Consider the following 26,035-nt stretch of genomic DNA (forward strand, 5'->3'; position numbering starts at 1 on the left):
AGCCCTCCTCTTCCCCCACTGTTCCCATCTGCCCAGCAACCCTCCCTTATCTGGTGCCAATCACCTTCCTTTCTTATCAAATTCCATAATCTGCAGCTCTCTGTTGTCTCCACCAATCACCTCCCAGCCTATGTCGCTATTTCCACCCCTCCCTCCCCCATCCAGCTCCATCTGCCCATCAACCCCTCCTCACCTAGATCCACCTATCATTTGCCAGCTCCTGCCTCATGCCTACTCCTCACCTCTATATATTGGCTATCTCTCCTTTACACTCCAGTCCTGAGGCAGGGTCTTGACCCAAAACTTTGACTATCCCTTTGCCTTCACAAATGCTGCCTGACCTAATGAGTTCCTCTCACAGTTTGTCTTTTACTTCAGATTCCAGCATCTGCATAAGATCATAAGATATATGAGCAGAATTAGGCCATTTGGCCCATTGCATTTACTCTGCCATTTAATCATGGCTAATTTTTTCAACCCCATTCTCCAGCCTTCTCCCTGTAACCCTGAACCCCCTTACCAATCAAGAACCTATCAATCTCTGCCATAAATACATCCAATTGACTCCACAGCCCTCTGTGGCAATGAATTCCACAGATTCACCATCTCCCGGCTGAAGAAATTTCTCAATTCAGTTTTGAAAGGGACGTCCATTTGTTCAGAGGCTATGCCCTCAAATCCTAAACTCTCCTACTAATGGAAACATCCACGCCACATCCACTATATCCAGGCCTTTCAGTATCCAGGAGGTTTCAATGAGGTCCCCCCTCATCCTTCTGAACTCCATCAAGTACAGGCCCAGGACCATCAGACACTCCTCATATGTTAAGCTTTTCATTCCTGGGATCATTCTTATGAACTTCTACAGGGCCAGTACATCTTTCCTTAGATATGGGGTCCAAAATTGCTCACAGTATTCCATGTGTGGTCTGACCAACATCTTATAAAGCCTCAGCAGTACATCTTTGCTTTTATATTCTAGTCCTCTTGAAATGAATGTTAACATTGTGAGGAAGTAAAGGGTTAAAAACTGTCACCATACCTCTAGCTGATAGAAAAAATACCTTGCAAGCAAGAGCACGCAAGCTGCTGACTCAATGGATAAGGTGTTAATTACTTTGTCCGGAAGCTTGGTTTCAGTCCCGTTATGCTAGACAATAGGACTACTGGGTGCAATAAACAACGAGTGGGAAGCTTGTCCTAAACAATGAGGGGTGATGCCTGTCTTTGAATTTCTTGATCATAATTCAATTATGTTGGACAATAGGTGCAATGTCTGTCTCAGGATCTCTGTGGCTTGACTGAAACTCGCGGCGCTGCATGCATTAAGTGTGCGTGACAATATCTGTATAAATTTCTGTCTGCTCCTTTATACGGGGAGACCTCAGGAGGTGACTCTTAACGAGTGCTGAAGAGACTTCTCCTTAGCGGTGCACTGCTAATAAACGCATTTTATCAAATCGACCTCGTGGCACTGTGTTACTTTACAGCAGACAGAAGTGAGAACTTAATTCCGAGACGACAACTGCATTTGCCTTCTGTACTACCGACTCAACCTGCAATTTAACCTTGAGGGAATCCTGCACTAGGACTCCCCAAGTCCCTTTGCATCTCTGACTTCTGAATTTTCCCCCCATTTAGAAAATAGTCTACACCTTTATTCTATTCCATCTGCCAGTTCTTTGACCACTTTCCCAACCTGTCCAAATCCTTCTGCAGCCTCCCTGCCTCCGCAACACTACCTGTCCCTCAACCTATCTGCTTTATAACATAGTCCCTACTGCTCATATTCTTTCAGCAGAACCTCTTTCCTTGTTCTGCCTATATTGCTGGTACCTACATGGACCACAACAACTGGATCTTGCTCCTTCCACTTCAAATTCCTCTGCAGGCCAGATGAGATCAAGATCAAGATTTCTTTATTAGTCACAGGTACATCGAAGCACACAGTGAAATACATCTTTTGCGGAGAGTGTACTGGGGGCAGCCCGCAAGTGTCGCCACACTTCTGGCACCAACATAGCATGCCCACAACTTCCTAACCCGTACATCTTTGGAATGTGGGAGGAAATCGGAGCACCCAGAGGAAACCCACGCAGTCACGGGAAGAACACACAAACTCCTTACAGACAGCGGCCGATGTCCTGAACCCGGGCACCAGGCAGGCAACACAGCCTTCGGAACTCTCAATCCTGGCGACAGAGAACAGTGTCTATTCCCTTGACAATACTATCTCCAATTACAACTACATTTATCTTCTCTCTCCTCTCTTGAATGGCACCCTGAACCATGATGCTATGGTTAGGTTGCTCATCCTTTCTACAGCCCCTGCTCTCGTCCACACAGGGAGCCAGACAAGGTCAAGGGCTGCGGCCCCTTCAACACTACCTCCTGGATCCCTCATCTGCAGTCTCTTGTGTCTCCAGATTTGTTGAACCCTAGCTGCTGACACAATGTTAAACATTTCAGTTTTTCCACTCATGACTACTGATGTCTGAATTTGCAGCATTCTGTGCAAGGACATCATCATCTGGGGCAGTGTTGCTGTGCTTTGATGAACCGATTCCCTTCTTGCCTTACTGAATTTATTTCTTCCTATTTTGATCTTATTCTTTCTCCCCTTGTCCAGTTGCTTCCCATTTACATCTGTGACTCCTCTAATGCCCTCTGCTGCCTTGACAGTTTCCATTTCCCCGATTCCAGTTGGCTCAACTTCACCATAGATGCCCAGACACCTCTTACATCTCTCTAGGCCACAACCCACCACTGAACATCAGCTCTCCGACGCCTACTGTCACCTCCCTCTGGGCCACGACACACCACCAAACATCAGCTCTCCGACAGCTACCCTCACCTCCCTCTGGGCCACGACCCACAACTGAACATCAGGCCGCTGTCTCCTAGACAGCTACGGGTTTAATTTCCTCATGAGAACCTCCCTCCGCAGTCTCCAGCCATATGGTCCCCCAATCCAACAAAGTCTGCCTTTACCTCCACCGAAAGATCCACAATCAGGACCATGCTGATAGGCACATTGTTTCAGCCTGCTCTTGCCTTCCTGAGTTAGTATCAGCCTTAATTTTAAAACACCCATTAATCAGAGAGATCAATATCGATTATTGAAACAAAACTGGAAAACAGCCAAAGGAGTTTCCAAATGCTGGGAGAGAAGAAAATAAAACTGAGAAAAAATTCTCCTTTAGACTGATCCTGGACACTGCAAGGAAAGCAACAATTTTCTCCACTCTCAAAACTTGTACATTTACTTATTTAAATTACTGTGTTGAGACTATGAACCCTCTCCAATATTTCCTTATTACAGATGATCGACCATCTGTACACCAGGGACAAGGCTACCTGAAAGACAGTCGTCCATTTTGCCAAGGAACAAAGTTAGCTCGACATCAGTATTAGTCACATCAGAATCACTGGATTCTCAGAAACATAGCCCTTGTATGCAGTGAAAAGAAACCTTTGGCCAGGGTATTCAGCAGTCCCAACGGTTGAGGACTGACAACTGATTTTGTATAAAGTATAATGGTCTAACTAGCTCAGAGAATGCCAAGAGAGCTAAGAAACTTCCTAATGTAACCAATCTGATTGTCAGACCTCAGTGAAATAAACTGAGCAGTAGAGAGAGGCCCACCCATCACCCCTGCAGACAGGTAGCTGCATGAATTATTCCAAAACATAGTAATCATTTATTTTTTTCTCTTTGTAGTAACAGAATATATGTAATGCATGTGAAAAGTTGTGGGTCTAAACCTTATACATACTGAACAAAACAGAACGCCACTTTAAATTTAAACTGAAGAGAAACTGTAAATGATATTTTCACAGTAGTTTCCTCATTTGCTTATATCACATTTCTTGAAGATTTTCACCCAATGTTTCAGCAGGCAAAATCTTCTGTTACTTTATCCGTTATCTCTCCACACTTATATGCTTGAAAATGCCACCTTCATCAATAAGCAGCAACTTTTAGAGATTCTGAATTATGATATCCTTCTTCAGATGCTGGAGAAACCATTGAACATGGTTGGATAGTGTGGCAGAGTTACTGACTCTCTTGTTTAACTCTCTTTTTATTTATAAGTTTCTTTAGCTGTTTTGCCACTTCACTAGGATTTCTGTAGATCATCCTTCTGTCTGCTCCTTTTATTTTGATCCATTTGACTGAGGGATAACTTTGTGCAATGAATCGATGTTGAAATTGGAACACAACCTGTAGTAAATATTAAAAGGGATATTTAAACATGGTGTTTCTAACATCAAGGCTCAGAAATGCAAAGAGATGGTTTGGATCACAACAGAAGGAAGGTTAGAATTTAAATAGATATGAAATTGCAGTGTCTCAGAGGTGGGGGAAGGGCCGGTTCTCATTCATTTTCAACATTTTCCATAATGCTGCTGCTCTGTAAAGTTAAAATATCTTCCCTCTAATGCTTCTACCATTTACTTTAAATCCATGCATCCTTCTTTTTGATCCCTCTGCTAAGTGATATAGGTCCTTCCTATTTCGTCTCTGTCGGCCCCTCAATTAATTCACCCCTCTACTGCAAAGAAAGCAACCCAAGCTTATCCAATCTTTTCTCTCAACAACAGCTTTCCAGTTCCGGCAACACTTTCATAAATCTCCTCTGCACCCTCTCCAGAGCAACCACATTGTCCTTGTAATATGGTCTACCTAGAATTATATACATTTCTGAAATAACTTCTCTGCTTTTGAATTCTAGGCCTTGGTAAATAAAGCAAAGCATCTTGTATGACTTTTCAACCACCTGATTGATCTGTCCTGTTACCTTTAAGAATCTGTGTATATATACTTCAAAATAATCCTGTCTGCCACATCACTTCATATGCTCCCATTTACTGGGTATCCCTTTCCCTTGTTGCACCTCCCCAAAAGCATTATCAAATGCAACAGAAATATTGTCGCAAGATCAATGTCAAATCTTTCAAGGACCTGTAAAAAGCTGGCTCTTCTTCGACAGTGCTTCATAGACAATGTGTTGACTTCTGGCAAGTAAGAGATGCAGAGTGTCCACAGCATACAGGCTGCCCTGAAGTCCACCATAATCAGTACCTGCGAAAAGACTCTTGGCTTCTCTACCTAGAAAAATCAGGACCTGACTGATAAACATGACCAGGAGATCAAGGAGTTTGTTAACTGCAAATGTAAGGCTTTCCTGGATTAAAATCTCCAGTGTTCCTCACAGCAAAAGAAGCCTGAAGGCTGAGGCCCATTAAAAACTGGGACATAAAAGAACAGATGGTGGATAGAAAGACTGCAGCAGTAGCAACATGCTGACAGTCATGACACCTTCTTCAACCCAAAGCCATCTGTGGTTCAACCACCAAAGGCCAAACCCCATTGAGAGCCAAGAATGGAGGTGAACTGGAAGGAACACCTTGGATACCTTGGTAATTACAGCTCTGTCCTTGATGAGAGCATCCTTGACTACTTCAAAGAGCAGCAAATTCAGTTCAGCCTTGCCACCATTCCTAATTAACTAAAAGCAAGACCTCAGGAGCAAACAGTATTCCCACTTAAGTTCTAAGCTGAATAGCTTCAGCCATGAATCCACGATCTCAAAATCTACATGAAGTCCTGGAGTTATCATTTGTAAAAAGGAAAAGGAGTGATAATTTATCCAGAGGAAACAGGCCTTTGGCCCAACTCGTCCATGCTAACCAAGCTACCTATCTGAACTAGTCCCATTTGCCTGCATTTGGCCCATATCCCTCTAAACCTTTTCTATCCATATACCTGTCTAAATGTCTTCCTCTGGCAGTTTGATCCATATACCCACCACCCTCTGTGTGAAAAAGTTGCCCCTCAGGTGCCCTTTAAATGTTTCTCCTCTCACCTTAAACCTATGCCTGCTGGTTTTAGACTCCCCTGAGAAAAAGACTGTGACCATTCACCCTATATATCCCCCTCATGATTTTATAAATCTCTATAAGGTTGCTTCTCAGCCCCCTATGCTCCAGGGAATAAATCTCCAGCCTATCCAGTCTCTCCTCATGACTCAAGCCCCACAGTTCTGGTAATGTCCTTGTGAATCTTTTCTACACCTCTTCCAGCTTAATGGCATTCTTCCTATGCACACAAGGTCTCACCAACTTCTTGTACAGCTGTAACGTGACATCCCAACATTTGCACTCAGTGTCACAACCAATGAAGGCAAGTGTGCCAAACGCCTTCTTCACCACTCTGTCTACCTGTGTCGCTACTTTCATGGAGCTATGTACTAGTACCTCTAGGTCTCTTTGGGCCCAGCCATTCACTGTGTATGTCCTGCCCTGGTTTAACTGACCAAAGTGCATCACTTCACACTTGTCCGAGTTAAATTCCATCTGCCTTTCCTTGGCTCACTTCCTCAGTTGATCTAGATCCTGTTGTAACCTTAGACAACCCTCTTCACTGTCCACCATATCACCAATTTTGGTGTCAGCCACAAACTTAGTAACTATGCCAATTGCATTCTCATCCAAATTGTGAATATAGACAACAACCAACAGAGGACCCAGCAGCGATCTCTGTGGCACACCGCTGGTCACAGGCCTCCATTCTGTAAACAAATCTCCACTACCACGCTCTGACTTGTTCCACCAAGCCAATTTTGTATCCAATTGGCTAGCTCACCCTGAAGCCCATGTGATTTAGCCATCTGCACCAGCCTGGGAAGAGGAGGATATACTAGGGCACCACAGAAATGCTATAACCATAACCATACCCAGCTTCAAGAAAAGAGACAATTCTGAATGTACTAAGTACATAAGGTTGTCCCTGCTGTCTTCCACAGGGAATGTCAGTGCCAGAGTCCTCTTCAACTGCCTCCTCCCTGTGTCCGAAGAGGTGGTGCCCATAATCACAGTTTAGATTCTCTCTAACTGTATGCACAATGGACATGTCTTCAGTTCAGCAACTCCAAGAAAAATGAAGAAAATGGCACCAACCACTATACACAGCCTTTTTCAATTTTACTGAGGCCTTTGGGGGTGATTATGGAGTACTCTCTTCAATGATACATGCAAGCCATAATCTTAACCAAAAGGTCTTAAATAGAGCCAAGATCAGTGAAGACCAGTGACAGATAAAGCCATGTCACTGCAATGATATGTTTCTCAATCTTCCTTGCCACAATGCTGCACCTAAAGTCCAACAAATTTTCTGCTGGAAATTTGGAGAGGACTGTAGATACTCATCAGGACTCATTCACAGAAGTACAAGAGAGGAATAGCTTTACACTCAACATCAACAAAATAAAGATCCTCTAACAACCTGTCCTCACTGTACAACACTGTCCTCCAGAAATAAAACTTGACAATGAGACCCTGGAAAATGGGGTCCATTTCACACATCTCATGAACCACCTCCCTGCAAAGGCAGACACTCTTGAAATTCACCATTGCCTTCAACATGCCAGCACAGCCTTTGTTTGATCGAGGAACAGGATGTTTGAAGATCAAGATCTCAAACATGCCACAAAACTCATGGTCTACTGTGCAGCTGTGATCCTGCTCTCTGCTTCTGAGACCTGGAGTATTTATAACAGGCTTCTGAAGGAACCGGAAAAACACCACCAATGCTGTCTTTGCAAAGTCCTCCAAATTCACAGGAAGTATAAGTAAATCAACATCATTGGAGTGATCTCTCCCAGGCCCACATCCCGAGCATTGCTCCAAATATATGAAACAGCCTTGCAACAATGAATATTAAACCAGAATTCGACAATTTTAACTGAGATCCTTTCCTGTTTTCCTCTGGACTATGCAGTTCTTCTGTACAGTCAACCAACTGCAACATTAAAATAAAGGATTTGTGCTGCTGAATGTACATTCTAACCTTTTATCTATACTTATCAATGTTAAATGGTATTACTGTTAATAGGCAAATTACCCAATTAGTTAGATGCCCTGACCTTCATGATCATTGTTGGTTTTCAGCTTGTATATTTTCCTAGTTGCCTTCCTGAAGTTTTTATTTTCCTGATCCATCTCAAACACCTTTGGCAGACAAAACTAATTTGCACTTCTGAAGGTGTCTTATCAATGTCATGTTCATGGTTACTTATTTCCTTTTAAGTCATTACATCTGTACCACAATATGCTCAGGAATTCCTCAAAAATCTATTGATTATACTAGTTGAACCACAACTTGAGTACTGTTCAAGACATCACATTACAGTAAGGATATTATTGCAATAGAGAGGTAGTAGTTTTATGAAGTTCTCAGGACTGGAAAACTCACTAAGAGAAAGGTTGCATTAGCTAGGGTTCTTTGCTTTGGAACAGAGGAGGCTGAAGGGAGATAAATTAAGATGTATAATTTTATGAGGGGCCTGGAGAGAATATATAGGAAGAACCTATTTTCTTTAACAGAGGGTTCAAAAATCAGTGGGCATAAATTTGAAGTAATATGGAGACAAATTAGAGAGGAGATGAAGAAACATTTTTTCACTCAGTGAATAGTAGAGCTCTGAAACTCTGCCTAGAAAGGTGGTGGAGGCAGAAACCTGCATCAGACATGAATCGTCATTGTATTCAAAGAACCATAACCTTCAGGGCTATGGACCTCATACTGGAAGGTGGAATTAATTTATGTAGCTCTTTGCTGTCTTGCACAGACAGAATTGGTCAGATGGCCCCTTTCTATGTATAAGCTATCATAATTTTTTTTCTATGATTTCTATTTCCTAGAGGGAAGTATTAGCCATTAATCCAGAACATTAAATCTTCTTATAAATAAAATTACAGACATTAAATTTTAACCAGTATGAGACTAAACTACATATTTTGACTTGAACACCTGCTTTCGTTATACAACTGAATGCTTTGAAATGTTTCCAAAACATTATGTGATGAGCTGTTTGTTGTGACAGATCAGATCCAGGATGCAATCCTTCTTCAGGGTTGGAGATAGCCATGCAGCTGAAAAATAGCTGCATTTGTTTTGTGAAAACATTTAAAAATTCAAATGACAGTTCAAATAAAGATTTCCTGCAGGCGGGTGAATAATCAACACAAAGAAGACCTTGCCTGCTAACCTTGGAGTCAGAAACATAGCTGTCATTGCAAAATTTCAAGTATCTGCATGTAGCATTAGTAGTAATCCTGACTGCACTTCAAAAATTGATTATAAAGCAGCTTAAGGTCTGGAGGTGCGTTATTATTTCTCAGAATGTTAATGGTTTGCATGAGTCTGCATTTGCTCCAGTTCTCTTTATATTTCATGAACAACCTACATTTTAATGTAGGAAACAATATTATGAAGTTTATCAATGATACCAAATGTGGCAAAATGCTAAGTAGTGATGAGGATAGATGTCAACTTCAAGATGACTGATCGGATGGTGAAAAGAGATAATGCATGATTGATGGAGTTCAATGTGAAGAAGTGTGAAACTACACACAATGGGAGCATGGACATGAAAGGGCAGTGTCTTATGTAAATGGCATGATATTGAAAAGTGTAGATGAACTAAGAAACCATATAAAGAACTTGGAGGGTGCTTTGAAAGCTGATTGCAGTGATTAAATCAGATGGGCTGCTTGGGCTTTTAAATAGAAACATAAAAATATTGAAGTAAAGGATCATAGAATCATGTCACAGTAACAATGCGGGACATAGAAGTCACTGTCAGGGCCAGCATCTATTGCCCACCCCCAAATGCTCATGGTGCTCAGCCACCTTTTTGAACCACTGTGGTCCTTCAGGTAAAGGTGCTGCCATGATGCTCTTGGGTATGGAGTTCAAGGATTTAAACTCAGCAACAATGAAGGACCAATGATGGAAAGAAATTTACACGGGAATCTGAGAGTGGTGTTGTCACAATGGGCCTACTGCCCCAGCATGTGCATGTCCTCTTGATGAATATCACTATGCCTCTCACTGTTCTGTATACTTCTAAGTTAACTGCACACTTTGAAATTGTCCCCTATATACCAAGTCATTAATATTATCAGAATGAACAGTGATCCTAGTTCTGACCCTGGAGAACATTATTGAATATTTTCCCTGGTCCAAATAAAAGCTGCTCAGTAGGACTCCATGTTCTCTTAGTAAGTCATTTTCTTATCCATTGTGCCATTGGCCTGTTTAATCCATGGGCTTCAACTTTCATGTCACAGCACCTTATCAAACGCTCCTTGGAAGTCCATGAACATATCAACCGCATTCCCTTCATTAGCTCTCTTTGCCACATTAATAAAAATCTCAATTAAGCTAATTAAGTAGACTTGCCTTTTCTAAACCTATCAATCCACACTCATCCACAGTACTGTTAATTTAGTTCTGCATTATTATTACTGAAAGCTTTGCCATCACTGTGATTGAACTGATTGGCCTGGATTTCTGGGTTTACCTTGCTCACATAATAGAACAAGGGCATAACATTTACAATTCTTCAGTCCTCTGACACCAACCCCCATATCTATGGATAACTGGAAGATTATCGCACCCTAGAATATCTGCAAATGTGGTTCTACCAGAAGATTATAAATCAGTGATTAGACCTCAGCTGGTTTACTATGTATATTTCTGGACAGGAAAGATATGAAACTGTTCGAAAAGCTACAGATGTAGTTTACTATGATGTTATTAGGGATGAAGGACTTCGTTTTTGAGAGGTTAAGTCGGTATTCCTTGGAACAGAGAAAATTTAAAAGCTGACATAATATAGGCTTTGAAGATAATTAATGTGATTTATAGAGAAGGCGGGGAAAGACAAAACACTTCAGTGATTATGTTAATAACCAGAACTGATAGATTCAAAACCATTGGCAAAAGATCATCACAGGAAATGATGAGTTCTTTGTTGTCAGCTTCTAGGAATCTTTCCTGGAAAGATAATGAAAGTTGACATCCTAATTTTAAAAGGAGGCTGAGTAGGTATTTGGAGGTGAGGAACTTGTTTTGTTTTGTCTATAATCCAGTGTGAGTTTAAGTAAAAGTGCTCGTTCAAAGAACCAGCACAGGAATAGTAAACTGAATGGTTGTAACTTTCTAATTAAGTTTTCTTTCCTTCTACTGCTATTGTCTAACTTACAGTGGCCTCAAAAGAAGGATGCTAAATTGTAGCCGGCAATAAGAAAATGATCATTAAGGCCTTTAAGGGAAAGTTTCGAGTACAAGTCCAAAGTGCTCACTGAAGATGCAGGGCCTAGTGATTCCAGTAGTTCCCTTTAAATAAATATAGTCCAATGATTTTGACATCCAGCAAGTTCTAAAAATGATGGTGAGATGGTAGGAATTTGGTTGGGGGGAGTGGAATTAGTTTGTTTAGCTCTTTGCAACCAGTCCAAGTAAATATGAGTAGGCAGGAACCACCAGTATAACATTTGGACAAAAGGCCTAATCCAACCTGATTTGGCTCCTTATACCGAGCAAAGAGTTTTTTTTTAGTCAGGACTTGTGTCACATTATCTTAACCATATAGCTGACAGTTCAGCATTGACATTGGATTGAATGGGTATGGGGCAATTACCAATATAACATCCGCGCCAATTTTCAGACTTTATTCGCTTTAGCCATTTGCAAGTCTTGGTGAGGATTCAGATTTGAGATTAGTTGATGAGGTGCGCTGTTATTTGATGTATGGATCTTGATTAAAACAATTTGCTGCTCAGCAAAGTCTATGGACAGGTGCAAGCATAAAACTTGGGCCAAGTTTAAATGTCAATGCTCAACTGTTAGCTATGGTTAAGATAATGTGACACAAGTCCTTAGCTATCACCTGCTTGTGTCTACAAAACATTGTAAAATGATAGGCTCAATATTATAAGTTTCAAATAAAATCCTGACTAAAACAACTACTTGCAACTGCAAATATCCTGTTTTCCAGAAATAACAAAGATGAATACACCATAAAGTTAATATAGTTTAGAAACCTGGTGCTTATTCAGCAAATGTAATTTCATCTGTGTGGTGGCCATCAATATCCATAATTACTAACTCAATTTGTTGATTTTCATTGTTCACAAATTAAAATTCAAAACCAAATAGATAATTCAAAGATAATTATTCAGATAACTCAAAGTCCATTGTTGCATAACACAACCAATGGAATTTAAAAGGACCATCTCCTTCTTGAGAGCTGGATGCCATTCACACCCCTTTGGAAGATGACCTTACAATCCCTTAACTATTGCACATTAAATAAATGTTGGTTCAAATGAATTTTCACATTCTCAGCAGGCTAAAAATATAATACTGTGAGTTCCCATTGATCCAGATACAGTACTTGCCTTGTTCAGAGAATCAGGAAGCTGTTCATCATAATGGTCTCCTGTGATCACAGTTACAGAAGTTGCGCTGGAGAGAGGTTTAAAGTGTGAAATGTCTCTGTAATAAAAAATAAAATAACTTAAGAGGCAATACCTTACATGAGGTTACATGCATAACTTACCATGATACCATGACAACAAATACCATAAGGAATCATTTCAGAACCTTTTGCCTCCTTTCTCAAGTTGCAAGTTTTATTGTATGTTGCAACTGTTACTTATAATTATTGCATTTACTGGGCAGAATGAAAGTCTGGTTACCACATTTTCCAGGAAATTATTGCTTTCCTTACAAGCATTTACTTTGCATGAAGAATTACAACTGACAAGAATAATTCATCTTCAATTTCACCCAATGTATGCTCCATCATAAACGCTTTCATTAAAAGGATTTCCATGTTAAAACTGCAAGTAAGTACAATTTTACCAAAAAAATGAAGAACCAAGAAGCTATTGGTTAAATAATATAACCATTTGTTTGCTCAACATATAAATGTATTTTGTGTTATTGTAACTTTGTTTTCTACATCGACTGAACTGCACCAGTAGCTGATGGCTTCAGTCCATAGCTCTGAGATCCCTAGCTGTGTTGTTTCCATGGGTAATCTTCCACTTGGAGCCCAGCTCCCATTGCTTCAGTGAGGGAATGCAGCATAGGGCCAGGCACAGCACATCAGCTAGCTACACTCACAGAATGTCTTTGACAGACATTAGGTATGACTAGTAAGTCTGCAAAGGCATGAAAATTGATGGTGTTGTGGACAGCAAAGGAGGTTGTCTAAGGACATAGCTGGATATAGATCAGATTGAAAATTGGGCAGAGCATTGGCAGGTGGAATTTAATCCCGACAAGTGCGAGGGGGTGCATTTGGGGAAGTCAAATAGGGGTAGGACAGATACAGTAAATGTTAGGACACTAAGGAATGTTGATGAACAGAGAGACAGAGGGGTGGAAGTCCTTAAAAGTGGCAACACAGGTCAATAGGGAGGTGAAGAATGTATATGGCATGCTTGCCTTCATAGATCAGGGCATAGAATATAAGAGTTGGGGCGCTGCATTGCGACTTTACAAAACACTGTTTAGGCTGCACAGAGTATTGTCTGCACAACTCTGGTTACCACTCTATGGGAAGAATGTGATTCCTTTGGAGAGGATACAGAGGAGATTCATCAGCATGTTGGCTATATTGGAGGTCTTTAGTTATGGGGAGAGACTGGACAGAATCAGCTTGTTTTCCCAGGCGCAAAACAGACTGAGGGATGACCTGATAGAAGTATATTACATTACAAGAGGCACAGAGAGGGTAGATAGTCAAAATCATTTTCCCATGGCAGGAGCATCAAAAACAAGAGGGCATAGGTTTAAGGCGAGAGGAAGGAGTTTTAAGAGGATCTGAGTGGTAATTTTTATTTTACACAGACAGTGGTTGATGTCTGGAACTCTGCCAGAGGTGGTGTTTAAGAGACATTTAGATAGACACTTAAATAGGCAAGGCATAGAAGGATATGGTTCCTAATACATGCCAATGGGATTACTGTAGATGGGCAAAAAGGTCAGCAGAGATATGGTGGGTAAAGGGCCCATTTCTGTGCTGTACAACATTATAAATTTATGAGAATGGCAGCAGCCATGGGACTACAGGAGGAGATAGTGAAGCAGATCAAAGTATTGAAGGCAGTCATGCGAAAACTATTTCCATTCTTCTGAGTCATAACACCAAGGAAGAGTAGGTAAACTGCAGAATGGTATGGTACAAAGATGGTGCCCTGGGATACACCAGGGAAAGACTCCAGTAACTGCACTAGGCTAGAGTTAAACATCATAGGAGGTAGCTCTTTGGGCCATTGGATCTTACTGGTTTTTTGGAAAGGCAATACAATTAGTCTGACAACTTGCATTTTGACTTTATCCCAACAAATTTTACCTTCACATATACATCCAATACTCTTCTGATAGGAATGAATCTACATCTACTACCCTTCTAGGCACTGCAATCCTAATCATATCTCCTCAATGCAAACCATATTTCATTTTGCTTCCTCCCAGGTTTTTTACCAAATATCTTAATTCTCTGCCTGCGCTGCCCTTGAGAGGTAAACATTTGGTATGAAGCTAGTCCATTTGCAATTTGAAAATTGTATTCCTATTTTATTGTCTGCATGTGTGTGACACAATAAATGCTGCTCCTAACTTCCTGCATGCAATGTATATTGCTTGCTCATATCTCATCTAGGTGCTCCTATGAAGTGTCAGCAGTGCCTAATGAATGAATATAAACTATTGAATGTGACCTTCACCTGCACTGAACCAGCAGCACAATTGTTGGGAAATTTAAAAATTCCAATGTTGCCGAGTGTAACAAAATTGACTTTCTTTTGGCCTGGACAGGAAATTCCAAATAAGGTAGAAAGAGGAGCAATAAGGTATAAAAACTGAAGAGAAAGAGGGAAAAGAAAGTAGTTTATTGACAACAAGTACCACCTGGACAGCAATGTGGACCATAGTGGAGCAATACAGGCTGTAACGCATGCTAATTATTTTCATAAACAGTTAAAAGACAGCCTTAAAATGGAGCATATTTGCTTATATGAATTAGAAGCAGGATAGGCCATTTGGTCCTCTAGCACCACTGCCATTCATTAAGATCATGACTAATCTGACTGTAATCTCAACTCCGGTTCCTGCCTACTCCCATAACCTTTCACCCCCTTGCTTATCAAAACTCACCCTCTGCCTTAAAAATATTCTAAAAGTCTGCTCCTACTTCCCTTCCCACCTTTTGAGGTAAAGAGTTCCAAAAATTCACAACTCTCAAAGAAAACATTTCACCATAAATGGGCAATCCCTAATTTTCAGACAGTGACCCATGGTTCTAGATTCTCCCACACAATGAAACATCCTCCCCACATCCATCCTGTCAAAATCCCTCAGGATATCATTTGTCCCAATCAAGTCCCCTCTCAGGCTTCTAAACTCTAGTGGATAGAAGCCTAATTTGTCCAGTTCTTTCCTCATAGGCAAACTGCCTATACTGACAAATATCAACCTAATAAATCTTCTTTGAAACACATTCAATACATTTTACATATTTCCTTAAATAAGGAGACCAAACCTGTATATTGTGCTCCAGATGTGAATTCATCGATGCCCTATATAACTAAAGCATTATCTCCCTATTTATATACACATTTCTATTCTAATAAAGATCCACTGGAAGGATAAGTCAAACAGCATCAGCGGTCTCTCTCAAACCAACATCTCCAGCATTGACATGCTAATTAAACTCAGCTACCTCCACACTTATTGCATGACCAACACCAGACTCCCAAATCAGACACTTCAATTCAACTCTGTCATATGAAGAGATTACAGAGAGAGAAAAAACCTCTTTTCAAAGCCGCCTTGAGAATTCAAGTATTGACTGTGGCAATCCCTGGTCCACAAGCACTCAAGCAGAAGAGGAATATTCAGCTGAGAACCTGAAGTCACTGCAGGAGGTGCACACAGAAGCCCTGAATAAAGGGTGGAAGGAGAGTACATAGAACATAGAACAGTACAGCACAGAACAGGCCCTTCGGCCCACAATGTTGTGCCGACATAGCTATTCCCTTCTACCTACAGAATCCCCATATCCCTCTATTTTCCTCTCATTCATGTGCCCATCCAAGGCCCTCTTAAAAGCCACCAGTGAATTTGCCTCCACCACCTTGTCAGGCAACGCATTTCAGGCATCCACCACTCTCTCAGTAAAAAACGTACCCCTCACATCTGTTCTGAACCCACCCCCTCTCACCTTAAATGTATGCCCTCTGGTATTGGATCGCTCAATAATGCAAAAAAGATATTGCTCGTCCACCCTATCTATGCCCCTCATAATTTTATACACTTCCAACAGATCACCCCTCAGCCTCTGCCACTCCAGAGAAAAGAGCCCAAGTTTGTCCAGCCTCTCCTTATAGCACATGACCTCTAATCCAGGCAGCATCCTAGTAAACCTCCTCTGCACCCTCTCTAAAGCCTCAACATCCTTCCTATAGTGAGGTGACCAGAATTGCATGCAATACTCTAAATGTGGCCTAACCAGAGATCTGTAGAGATGCATCATACAGTAACTTCTTGACTCCTATATTCAATACCACGATTAGTGAAAGCAAGTATTCCGTCAGCCTTTTTAACCATCCTATCTATCTGTGTAGCAACTTTCAATGAGCCATGGACGTGCACCCCAAGGTCTCTCTGCTTTTCAACATTGTGGGGGTCTTTCCCTTAAGAGTGTACTGCCTCCTGACATTAGTCCTACCAAGGTGCAACACTTTACATTCATCCGGGTTAAACTCCATCTGCCATTTCTCTGCCCACATCTGCAACTGATCTAAATCACGCTGTATCTGTTGCCAGTCTTGTACACTATTCACAACTCCACCAATCTTGGTATTGTCTGCAAACTTACTAACCCACCCATCAACATACTCATCCGGGTCATTTATGTACATCGCAAACAGCAGAGGTCCCAGTACAGATCTCTGCAGAACATCACTACTCACAGGCCTCCAGCCCAAATAAGTCCCTTCAACCACCATCCTTTGTCTTCTCTGGGCAAGCCAGTTCTGGATCCACACAGCCAATTCTCCACTGACCCCATGCATCCGAACTTTCTTGATTAACTGATTATGTGGGACCTTGTCAAATGACATCCACAGCTCTACCTTCATCAGTCTCTCTCGTTGCCCTTGTCAAAAAACTCAACCAGGTTAGTAAGACACAACTTGCCCCGCACCAAGCCATGCTGGGTTTCCCTAATCAAGCAATTGGATTCCAGATGCTTGTATATCCTATCTTTAAGAATTTTCTCCAGCAATTTCCCTGCAACTGACATGAGACTCACCGGTCTATAATTTCCCAGATTTTCCCTCGTTCCTTTCTTAAATAGAGGAACAACATTAGCCACTCTCCAGTCATCCGGGACCTCACCCGTGGTCAAAGAGGACACAAAGATACTGGTCAAGGCCCCAGCAATTTCCTTTCTCGCCTCCCTCAGTAACCTGAGGTATATCCCATCGGGCCCCAGGGATTTATCCACCTTAATACTGTTTAGGAGACCTAACACTACCTACTTCTTGACCTCTAAATGCCCTAAAATGTTTCCGCCCTCAGTTCCAGTTTCTGCGTCCTGCATGTCCCTTTCCTAGGTAAATACTGAAGAGAAATACTCATTCAGAACCTCATCCACATCCTCTGCATCCAAACATAGATTCCCTTCCTTAAGTGGTCCTACCCTTTCCCTCGTTATCCTCTTATTCCTGACATAGGTATAGAATGCCCCTCCTGGCTTTCCTAATTCCTTTCTTGAGTTCATTTCTAGCTTCTCTATAGATCTCACGTGCTTGGTCTGATCCTAACTTACGAAGCTCTACATACTTGTCCTTTTTCTTCTTGACTAAGTTCATTACTTCACTAGACATCCAAGGTTCCCTTATTTTGCCATTCATGTCCTTCCTTCTAATCGGGACATACCTATCCTGTACCTTGTGCATTTGATCCTTAAACACTTTCCACATGCTCGACGTGGACTTGCCAGCAAAAAGGTTTTCCCACTTTACTCTACCTAGTTCCTGCCTTATGCCTTCATAATTAGCCCTGCTCCAATTTAAAACCCTCCCGCTAGCCCCATACCTATCCTTATCTATAGCTATCCTGAAAGTTAGTGAGCTGTGGTCACTGTTCCCCAATTGCTCACCCACTGATAGGTGAGTCACCTGGCCAACACCAGGTCCAGAATAGCCTCCCCCCTCACCCCCCCCCCCCCCCCCCGTTATTGGACTGTCAACATATTGATTTAAGAACCCTTCCTGGATTCACCTAACAAATTCTGCCCCATCTAACCCCCTTGCACTAAAAGGGTCCAAAGTTATATAAGGGAAGTTGAAGCCTCCCATGACCACAACCCTGTAATTTTTACACATTTCCCTAATCTGTCTGCATATCCATTCCTCAACGTCCCCGTGGCTATTGGGAGGTCTATAATACACCCCCAAGAGAGTGATTGCACCCTTCCTATTCCTGAGTTCTACCCATATAGACCCTGTATCCGAGCCCTCCATTATGTCTCCCCGGAGTGAAGCTGATATATTATCTCTAATTAGTATTGCAACTCCTCCTCCTCTTTTACGCCCCTCTCTATTCTTCCTAAAACTTCAAAACCCTGGTACATCGATCACCCATTCCTGTCCCTCCCTCAACCGTCTCTGTAATGGCTACAACGTCATAGTTCCATGCACTGATCTATGCCCCAAGTTCATCACTCTTGCCCATAATACTCCAAGCATTAAAGTACAAACACTTCAAACCATTCGTCCCATCACATCTGTTATCAGGAGACTGCCTAACACTACATTCCCCGATATATGCCCTCCTGCCCGTTCCCTCACTTACTGACCTGTTTTTCTGGTTCCCATCCCCCTGTGAAGCTAGTTTAAATCTTCCCCAGTAGCATTAGTAAATATCCCTGCCAGCATATTGGTTCCCCTCCAGTTCAGGTTCCAATGATCCAAAAACTTGAAACCCTGCCCCCTGCACCATCTCCCCAGCCACTCTTGTGTGAGTACTCTCTCACAAAGTACCCATCTGCCCACCCAGTCAGGCACATCCTGCCCTGCCTGTGAAACAACCTGCGGTTCCCTCATTGGCTTCACCAGTCACCTCAGAATGCCCAAAACTAGAAATATCCTCAATCCCAATAAATGGCCTCAGAAGAAGAGAAACAGTAACATTCTTTGAGCTTTCCTAATTACTTACACACTTGCCTTTTGTCAATCTTACACTAGGACACCGAGATTCCTCTGCATCTGAAATTTCTGCAATCACTCACCATTTGGAAATTTTTTTTGTTATTTTTCCTACCAAAATTGACACTTTCACATCTTCCTACATCTCTTTTCCCCGACAGATGCTGTTCAACCTACTGAATTCCTCGAACAGTTGGATTTTTGCTCCAGATTCCAGCATCTGCAGTCTTTTATTTCCCCTTCCTACACAATGCTCCATTTGCCATTTTTTGCCCACTCACTTAATCTATTTATATCTCTTTGTAGCCTCCTTATATCCTCTTCATAACTTACTTTCCTACCTAATCTTTGTGTCATCAGAGATTTTAGCACCATACCATCAACTCCCTTCATTAATATAAATTGTAAAAACGTGAGACCCCGGCACTGAACCCTGTGGAACACCACATAACGTTTTGAACAAATCTCTGTTTCTTGTTAGAGCCAATCTTCCATCTCCACCACTATATCATCTCCTAAACCATTAGCTTTTATATTCTGTAATAACCTTTGATGTGGCACTTTATCAAATGTCTTATGAAAACCTAAGTATTCCACATCTACTGGTTTCCCTTTATCCACAGCACACATTACCTCTTCAAAGAACTTCAATAAATCGGTTCAATAAATTGGACACAATTTGCCTTTCACAAAACCATGCTGATTTTGGCTGATTATCTTGATTTTTTCTCAGCGGCCCCTGCTATAATGCCTTTAATAATAGCTTCTAAGATTTTCCAAATGGCAGTCTTAAACTAACCTATCTTTCTCCTTTTGAATGGAGGATTTACATTCACTATCTTCCAATCTAATAAACCTTCCCTAGCTATAGTGAATTTTAGAAAATTAAAACCATCTCCATAACCATTTATTTTTACACCATAGGAAGATCTACTGGGAACAACTTCTGCAAATTCCATAGTGCCACTGCTCTGCTAATTGTAAGTTTTCCAAGTTTCTCTATTCCTTCCAATTCCCCACTTACAGCTATTTCTGGGATGTAACTTGTATCTTCTATTGAGAAGACTGATGTAAAATACCCATTTAATTCACTTCCTTATTTCCTAATGTTCATCCCTCAAAATCACTTCCTATAGGACCAACTTCATTAACCTTTTATCTTTTTTCCAATATTGATATAATATGCACTTTAATTTTACCTTCTTTATTAATCTTTTAGTCATTGCTGCTTTTATATTTTGTCCAGTCTTTTAACCTGCCACCAATTTTTGCATATTTATGTTTTTTTCTTTAAGTTTGGTACTGGATTGGGTGGGTGCTCCACTTGGAATTTTGCTATTCTTTTGGGATATATACATTTTGGGAATTCTTAAAGATTCCCTTCATTTCTATTGACCAAAACCTTTATCTTATTTGCCAGTCCACTTTTATGCCCTCATAATTGCTCTTATTTAAGTTGAACATGCTAGCATGGCACCCCTTCCTTCAATCAAACTAACTATAATATTCAATCATATCATGATCGCTACTACCTACACACACCTTCACTATGAGAGCATTAATTCATTCTATCTCGTTTCTCACTTTCATCTATAACAGCACTTTCTGGTATAGCCTGTTCTCTGATTAACTCCAGAAAGTGCTGTTCTAAGAAACTATTACGAAAACACTCTATGAACTTGTCAAATGGCTACCTTTGCCCATCTGCTTTTTCCCAACCATACCTAGATTAAAACCCCTCATGATTACAATTGCACCTTTCTGACAAGCTACCATTGCTTGCTTTGTACTGTCTCGTACCATGTGGTTACTGTTAGGGGGCTTGTACACCACTGTTCTCAGTGGCTTCTTGCATTTATTATTTCTCAGCTCAATGCAAGACTGTTTTACACCCTAGTATCCTGAACTTAGGTCATTCTTCTCAAATGAACCCACTGCCAATTGTCTACCTTTTCCAACTTAGAACATAGAACATAGAAAACCTACTGCACAATTCAGGCCCTTTGGCCCACAAAGCTGTGCCGAACATGTCCATACCTCAGAAATTACTAGGCTTACCCATAGCCCTCTATTTTTCTCAGCTCCATGTACCTATCCAAAGGTTTCTTAAAAGACCCTATCGTTTCCGCCTCCACCACCGTTGACGGCAGCCCATTCCACGCACTCACACTCTCTGAATTAAAAACTTACCCCTGACATCTCCTCTATACCTACTCCCCTGCACCTTAAACCTGTGTCCTCTTGTAGCAACCATTTCAGCCCTGGGGAAAAGCCTCTGACTATCTACCTGATCAATGCCTCTCATCATCTTATATACCTCTATCAGGTCCCCCCTCATCCTCCGTCGCTCCAAGGAGAATAGGCCGAGTTCCGTCAACCTGCTTTCATAAGACATGCTTCCCAATCTAGGCAACATCCTTGTAAATCTCTTCTGCACCCTTTCTATGGCTTCTACATCCTTCCTGTAGTGAGGTGACCAGAACTGAGCACAGTACTCCAAGTGGGGTCTGACCAAGGTCCTATATAGCTGCAACAATACCTCTCGGCTCCTAAATTCAATTCCCTGATTGATGAAGGACAATACACCATATGCCTTCTAAATTCAATTCCCCGATTGGTGAAGGACAATACACCATATGCCTTCTTAACCACAGAGTCAACCTGTGCAGCCACGTTGAGCATCCTATGGACTCGGACCCCAAGATCCCTCTGATCCTCCACACTGCCAAGAGTCTTACCATTAATACTATATTCTGGCATCATATTTGACCTACCAAAATGAACCACCTCACAGTTATCTGGGTTGAACTGCATCTGCCACTTCTCAGTCCAGCTTTGCATCCTATCTATGTCCCACTGTAACCTCTGACAGCCCTCTATACTATCCACAACACATCCAACCTTTACGTCATCCGCAAACTTATAAACCCATGCGTCCACTTCCTCATCCAGGTCGTTTATAAAAATCACGAAGAGTAAGGGTCCCACAACAGATCCCTGAGGTACACCACTGATCATCGACCTCCATGCAGGATACAACCCTTCAACAACCACCCTTTGCCTACTGTGGGCCAGCCAGTTCTGGATCCACATTGCAATGTCCCCTTGGATCCCATGCCTCCTTACTTTCTCAATAAGTCTTGCACAGGGTACCTTATCAAATGTCTTACTGAAATCCATATACACTACATCTACTGCTCTCCCTTCATCAATGTGTTTAGTCACATCCTGGAAAAATTCAATCAGGCTCGTAAGGCAGGACCTGCCCTTGACAAAGCCATGCTGACTATTCCTAATCATATTATACCCCTCCAAATGTTCATAAATCCAGCCTCTCAGGATCTTCTCCATCAGTTTACCAACCACTGAGGTAAGACTCAACGGTCTATAATTTCCTGGGCTATCTCTACTCCTTTTCTTGAATAAGGGAACAACATCCGCAACCCTCCAATCTTCTGTGACCTCTCCCATCTCCATCGATGATGCAAAGATCATCGTCAGAGGCTCCACAATCTCCTCCCTCGCCTCTCACAGCAGCCTGAGGTACATCTCATCTGGTCCCGGTGACTTAACCAACTTGATGCTTTCCAAAAGTTCTAGCACCTCCACTTTCCTAATATCTACATCCTCAAGCTTTTCTGCCTGCTGCAAGTTCCCACTACAATCACCCAGATCTTTTTCCGTGGTGAATACTAATGTAAAGTATTCATTAAGTACCTCCGCTATTTCTTCCGGATCCATACACACTTTCCCACTGCCGCACTTGATAGGCCTTATTCTTTCTCATCTTATCCTCTTGCTCTTCACATACTTGTAGAATGCCTTGGGGTTTTCCTTAATCCTGCCTACCAAGGCCTTCTCATGTCCACTTCTGGCTCTCCTAATTTCCTTCTTAAGATCCTTCCTGTTAGCCTTATACTCTTCCAGATCTCTAACATTACCTAGCTCTCTGTACCTTTTGTAAGCTTTTCTTTTCCTTTTGACTAGATTTATTATAGCCTTTGTACACCACGGTTCCTGTATCCTCTCGTGACTCCCTTGTCTCATTGGAACATGCCTATGCAGAACTCCACACAAATATCCCCTGAATATTTGCCACATTTCTTCCGTACTTTTTCCTGAGAACATCTGTTCCCAATTTAAGCTTCCAATTTCCTGCCTGAGAGCCTCATAATTCCCTTTACTCCAATTAAACACCTTTCTAGTCTGTCTGTCCCTATCTCTCTCCAATGCTATCGTAAAGGAGATAGAATTATGATCACTATCTCCAAAGTGCTCTCCCACTGAGAGATTTGACACCTGTCCAGGTTCATTTCCCAATACTAAATCAAGCACAGCCTCTCCTCTTGTAGGCTTATCTACATATTGTGTCAAGAATCCTTCCTGAACACACTTAACGAACTCCACCCCATCTACACCCCTCACTGTATGGAGATGCCAATCAAGGTTTGGGAAATTAAAATCTCCCATCACAACAACTGTTATTATCACATCTTTCTAGGATCTGCTTCCCTATCTGCTCCTTGATATCCCTGTTACTATTGGGCGGCCTATAAAAAACACCCAGTAAAGTTATTGACCCCTTCCTGTTCCTAACTTCCTGCCCTTAAATATCATGCACTCTTCAATATTCCAGTCGCAACCTAGGTTACCCTACAGCCGTGTTTCTGTAGTGGCTATCAGATCATATTTATTCATTTTTATTTGCACTCTCAGTCCATCAATTTTGTTTTGAATGTTAGGTGCATTCAATATAGAGTGTTTAGTTTTGTCCTTTTCTTATTTTTGTAACCTCTTGCCTTATCTGCTGATTTACTCCCTTTCTGCAAATCTGATTTTATTAAAGAAGTATGAAGCAAGAATTATAAAATCTTCACATATAGTTGATTGCTACAATGTTTCTCCACAGTCTGATAGGAAATTCAGCTAGCTCTGCAGTTCAATAGATTTTACACAATATTGTTGGAATTTTAAATATATTTACTGAAATTTACTTTTTTGAAGTTAATGTTGAATAAGCATCACTCTTCTATATTTGTCTCTAATCTCAGTGTATTAGGGCCAACAGAAGTGACAGATTTCCTCCTACAAAATGAAAACATATTACTGAAGGCAGAGGTTGCTTACTATATTCACCATCATCCTCAACCTCCTTCAGAAATAGTTACAGATTGTAATATCAATAATTGTGTACAACCAGCAGATCAATTGCTTTTGGCACTGTGGTGGATATTCACTTTCCAGGCCCCAAAATGGCTCAATGCCAACCTCACCTTTTTAGCACAGCAGCATGACCTATCCAAAGGTCAAGTAGTGGTTGCTCATTAAGCTAAAATCCCTTTTGCCAAAACAGCAGAAATTGTCCAAGGCTCAAGATGTTTGTTGTTTGCTAAGTTAAACTTCTAACCAATATTCCCTGCTCAGACTCTTCCATAAACAAGAGAACAATGGGATCCACATTTACTTAATTAAACACTCCAGTCACCTGGCCTGAAAATGTGGTTGAAAAAACATCACATGCCAATGATGCCAAGTACATGAAAAAAACATATAAATGTTAGAAAGCAGTCAGGGTAGGGGAACGACAGAGGGAAAGGGGTTACAGAAAGAGACCTAGAATTCATTCTTCAGCCTTTACTTTTTGCAATGGATGACTTCGTAGAACAGTACAGCAGAATACAGGCCCTTCGGCCCACAATGTTGTACCGACCTTTAAACCGCGCCTAAGACTATCTAACCTCTACCTCCCCCATATCCCTCTATTTTAAGTTCCTCCATATGCTTATCTAGCAATCTCTTGAATTTGACCAATGTACCTGCCTCCACAACTACCCCAGGCAGCACATTCCATGCACCAACCACTCCCTGGGTAATAAACCTCCCTCTGATATCTCCCTTGAACTTCCCACCCATTACATTAAAGCCATGCCCTCTTGTATTGAGCATTGGTGCCCTGGGAAAGAGGTGCTGTCTGTCTACTCTATCTATTCCTCTAAATATTTTGTACACCTCTATCATGTCCCCCCTCATCCTCCTCCTCTCCAAAGAGCAAAGCCCTAGCTCCCTTAGTCTCTCCTCATAATCCATACTCTCCGAACCAAGCAGCATCCTGGTAAATTTCCTCTGCACCCTTTCCAACGCTTCCATATCCTTAAAATGAGGCAAACAGAACTGGACACAGTACTGTAAGTGTGGTCTAACCAGAGTTTTGTAGAGCTGCATCATTACCTCACGTCTCTTAAGCTCGATCCCACGACTTATGAATGCTAACATCCCATACGCTTTCTTAACTACCCTATCCACCTGTGAGGCAACTTTCAGGGATCTGTGGATATGAACCCCCAGATCCCTCTGCTCCTCCACACTACCCAGAATCCTGCCATTAACTTTGTACTCTGCCATGGAGGTTGTCCTTCCAAAGTGTACCACCTCACGCTTCTCCGGATTGAACTCCATCTGCTACTTCTCAGTCCAGCTCTGCATTCTATCAATGTCCCTCTGCAATCTTCGACAGTCCTCCACACTATCCACAACACCTCTGACCTTTGTGTCGTCTGCAAACTTGCCAACCTGCCCTTCTACCCCCTCATGCAGGTCATCAATAAAAATCACGAAAAGCAGAGATCCCAGAACCGATCCTTGTGGGACCCCGTTAGTCACAGCCCTCCAATCTGAATGCACTCCCTCCACCACAACTCTCTGCTTTCTACAGGCAAGCCAATTCTGAATCCACACGGCCAAGCTTCCCTGGATCCCATACCCTCTGACCTGCTGAAGAAGCCTACCATGTGGAACCTTGTCAAATGCCTTACTAAAATCCATGTAGACCACACCTACTGCACTACCCTCATCAATCTGCCTGCTCACCTCCTCAAAGAACCCTATCAGGCTTGTGAGACATGATCTGCCCTTCACAAAGCCATGCTGGCTGTCCCTGATCAGACCATGATTCTCCAAA

General features: G+C 41.8%; 1 protein-coding gene across 2 annotated transcripts in view; it reads right to left on the reverse strand.

The window, feature by feature from the left end:
• Positions 1–3,687: 3,687 nt before the first annotated feature.
• The window catches only part of si:dkey-122a22.2 (uncharacterized), a 149,594-nt gene continuing 127,246 nt past the window's right edge, over positions 3,688–26,035 (reverse strand). For both annotated transcript variants that reach the window (XM_052023490.1, XM_052023489.1), the window contains exons 10-11: positions 12,253–12,349; positions 3,688–4,225 (exon numbers count right to left, since the gene is read on the reverse strand). In XM_052023490.1, coding sequence (XP_051879450.1) covers positions 4,058–4,225; positions 12,253–12,349 — 265 coding nt within the window. In that variant the 3' untranslated portion in view covers positions 3,688–4,057. The remainder of the gene's footprint in view (positions 4,226–12,252; positions 12,350–26,035) is intronic.

This window comes from Pristis pectinata, chromosome 9 (genome assembly GCF_009764475.1).
Source record: "Pristis pectinata isolate sPriPec2 chromosome 9, sPriPec2.1.pri, whole genome shotgun sequence".
NCBI lineage: Eukaryota > Metazoa > Chordata > Chondrichthyes > Rhinopristiformes > Pristidae > Pristis > Pristis pectinata.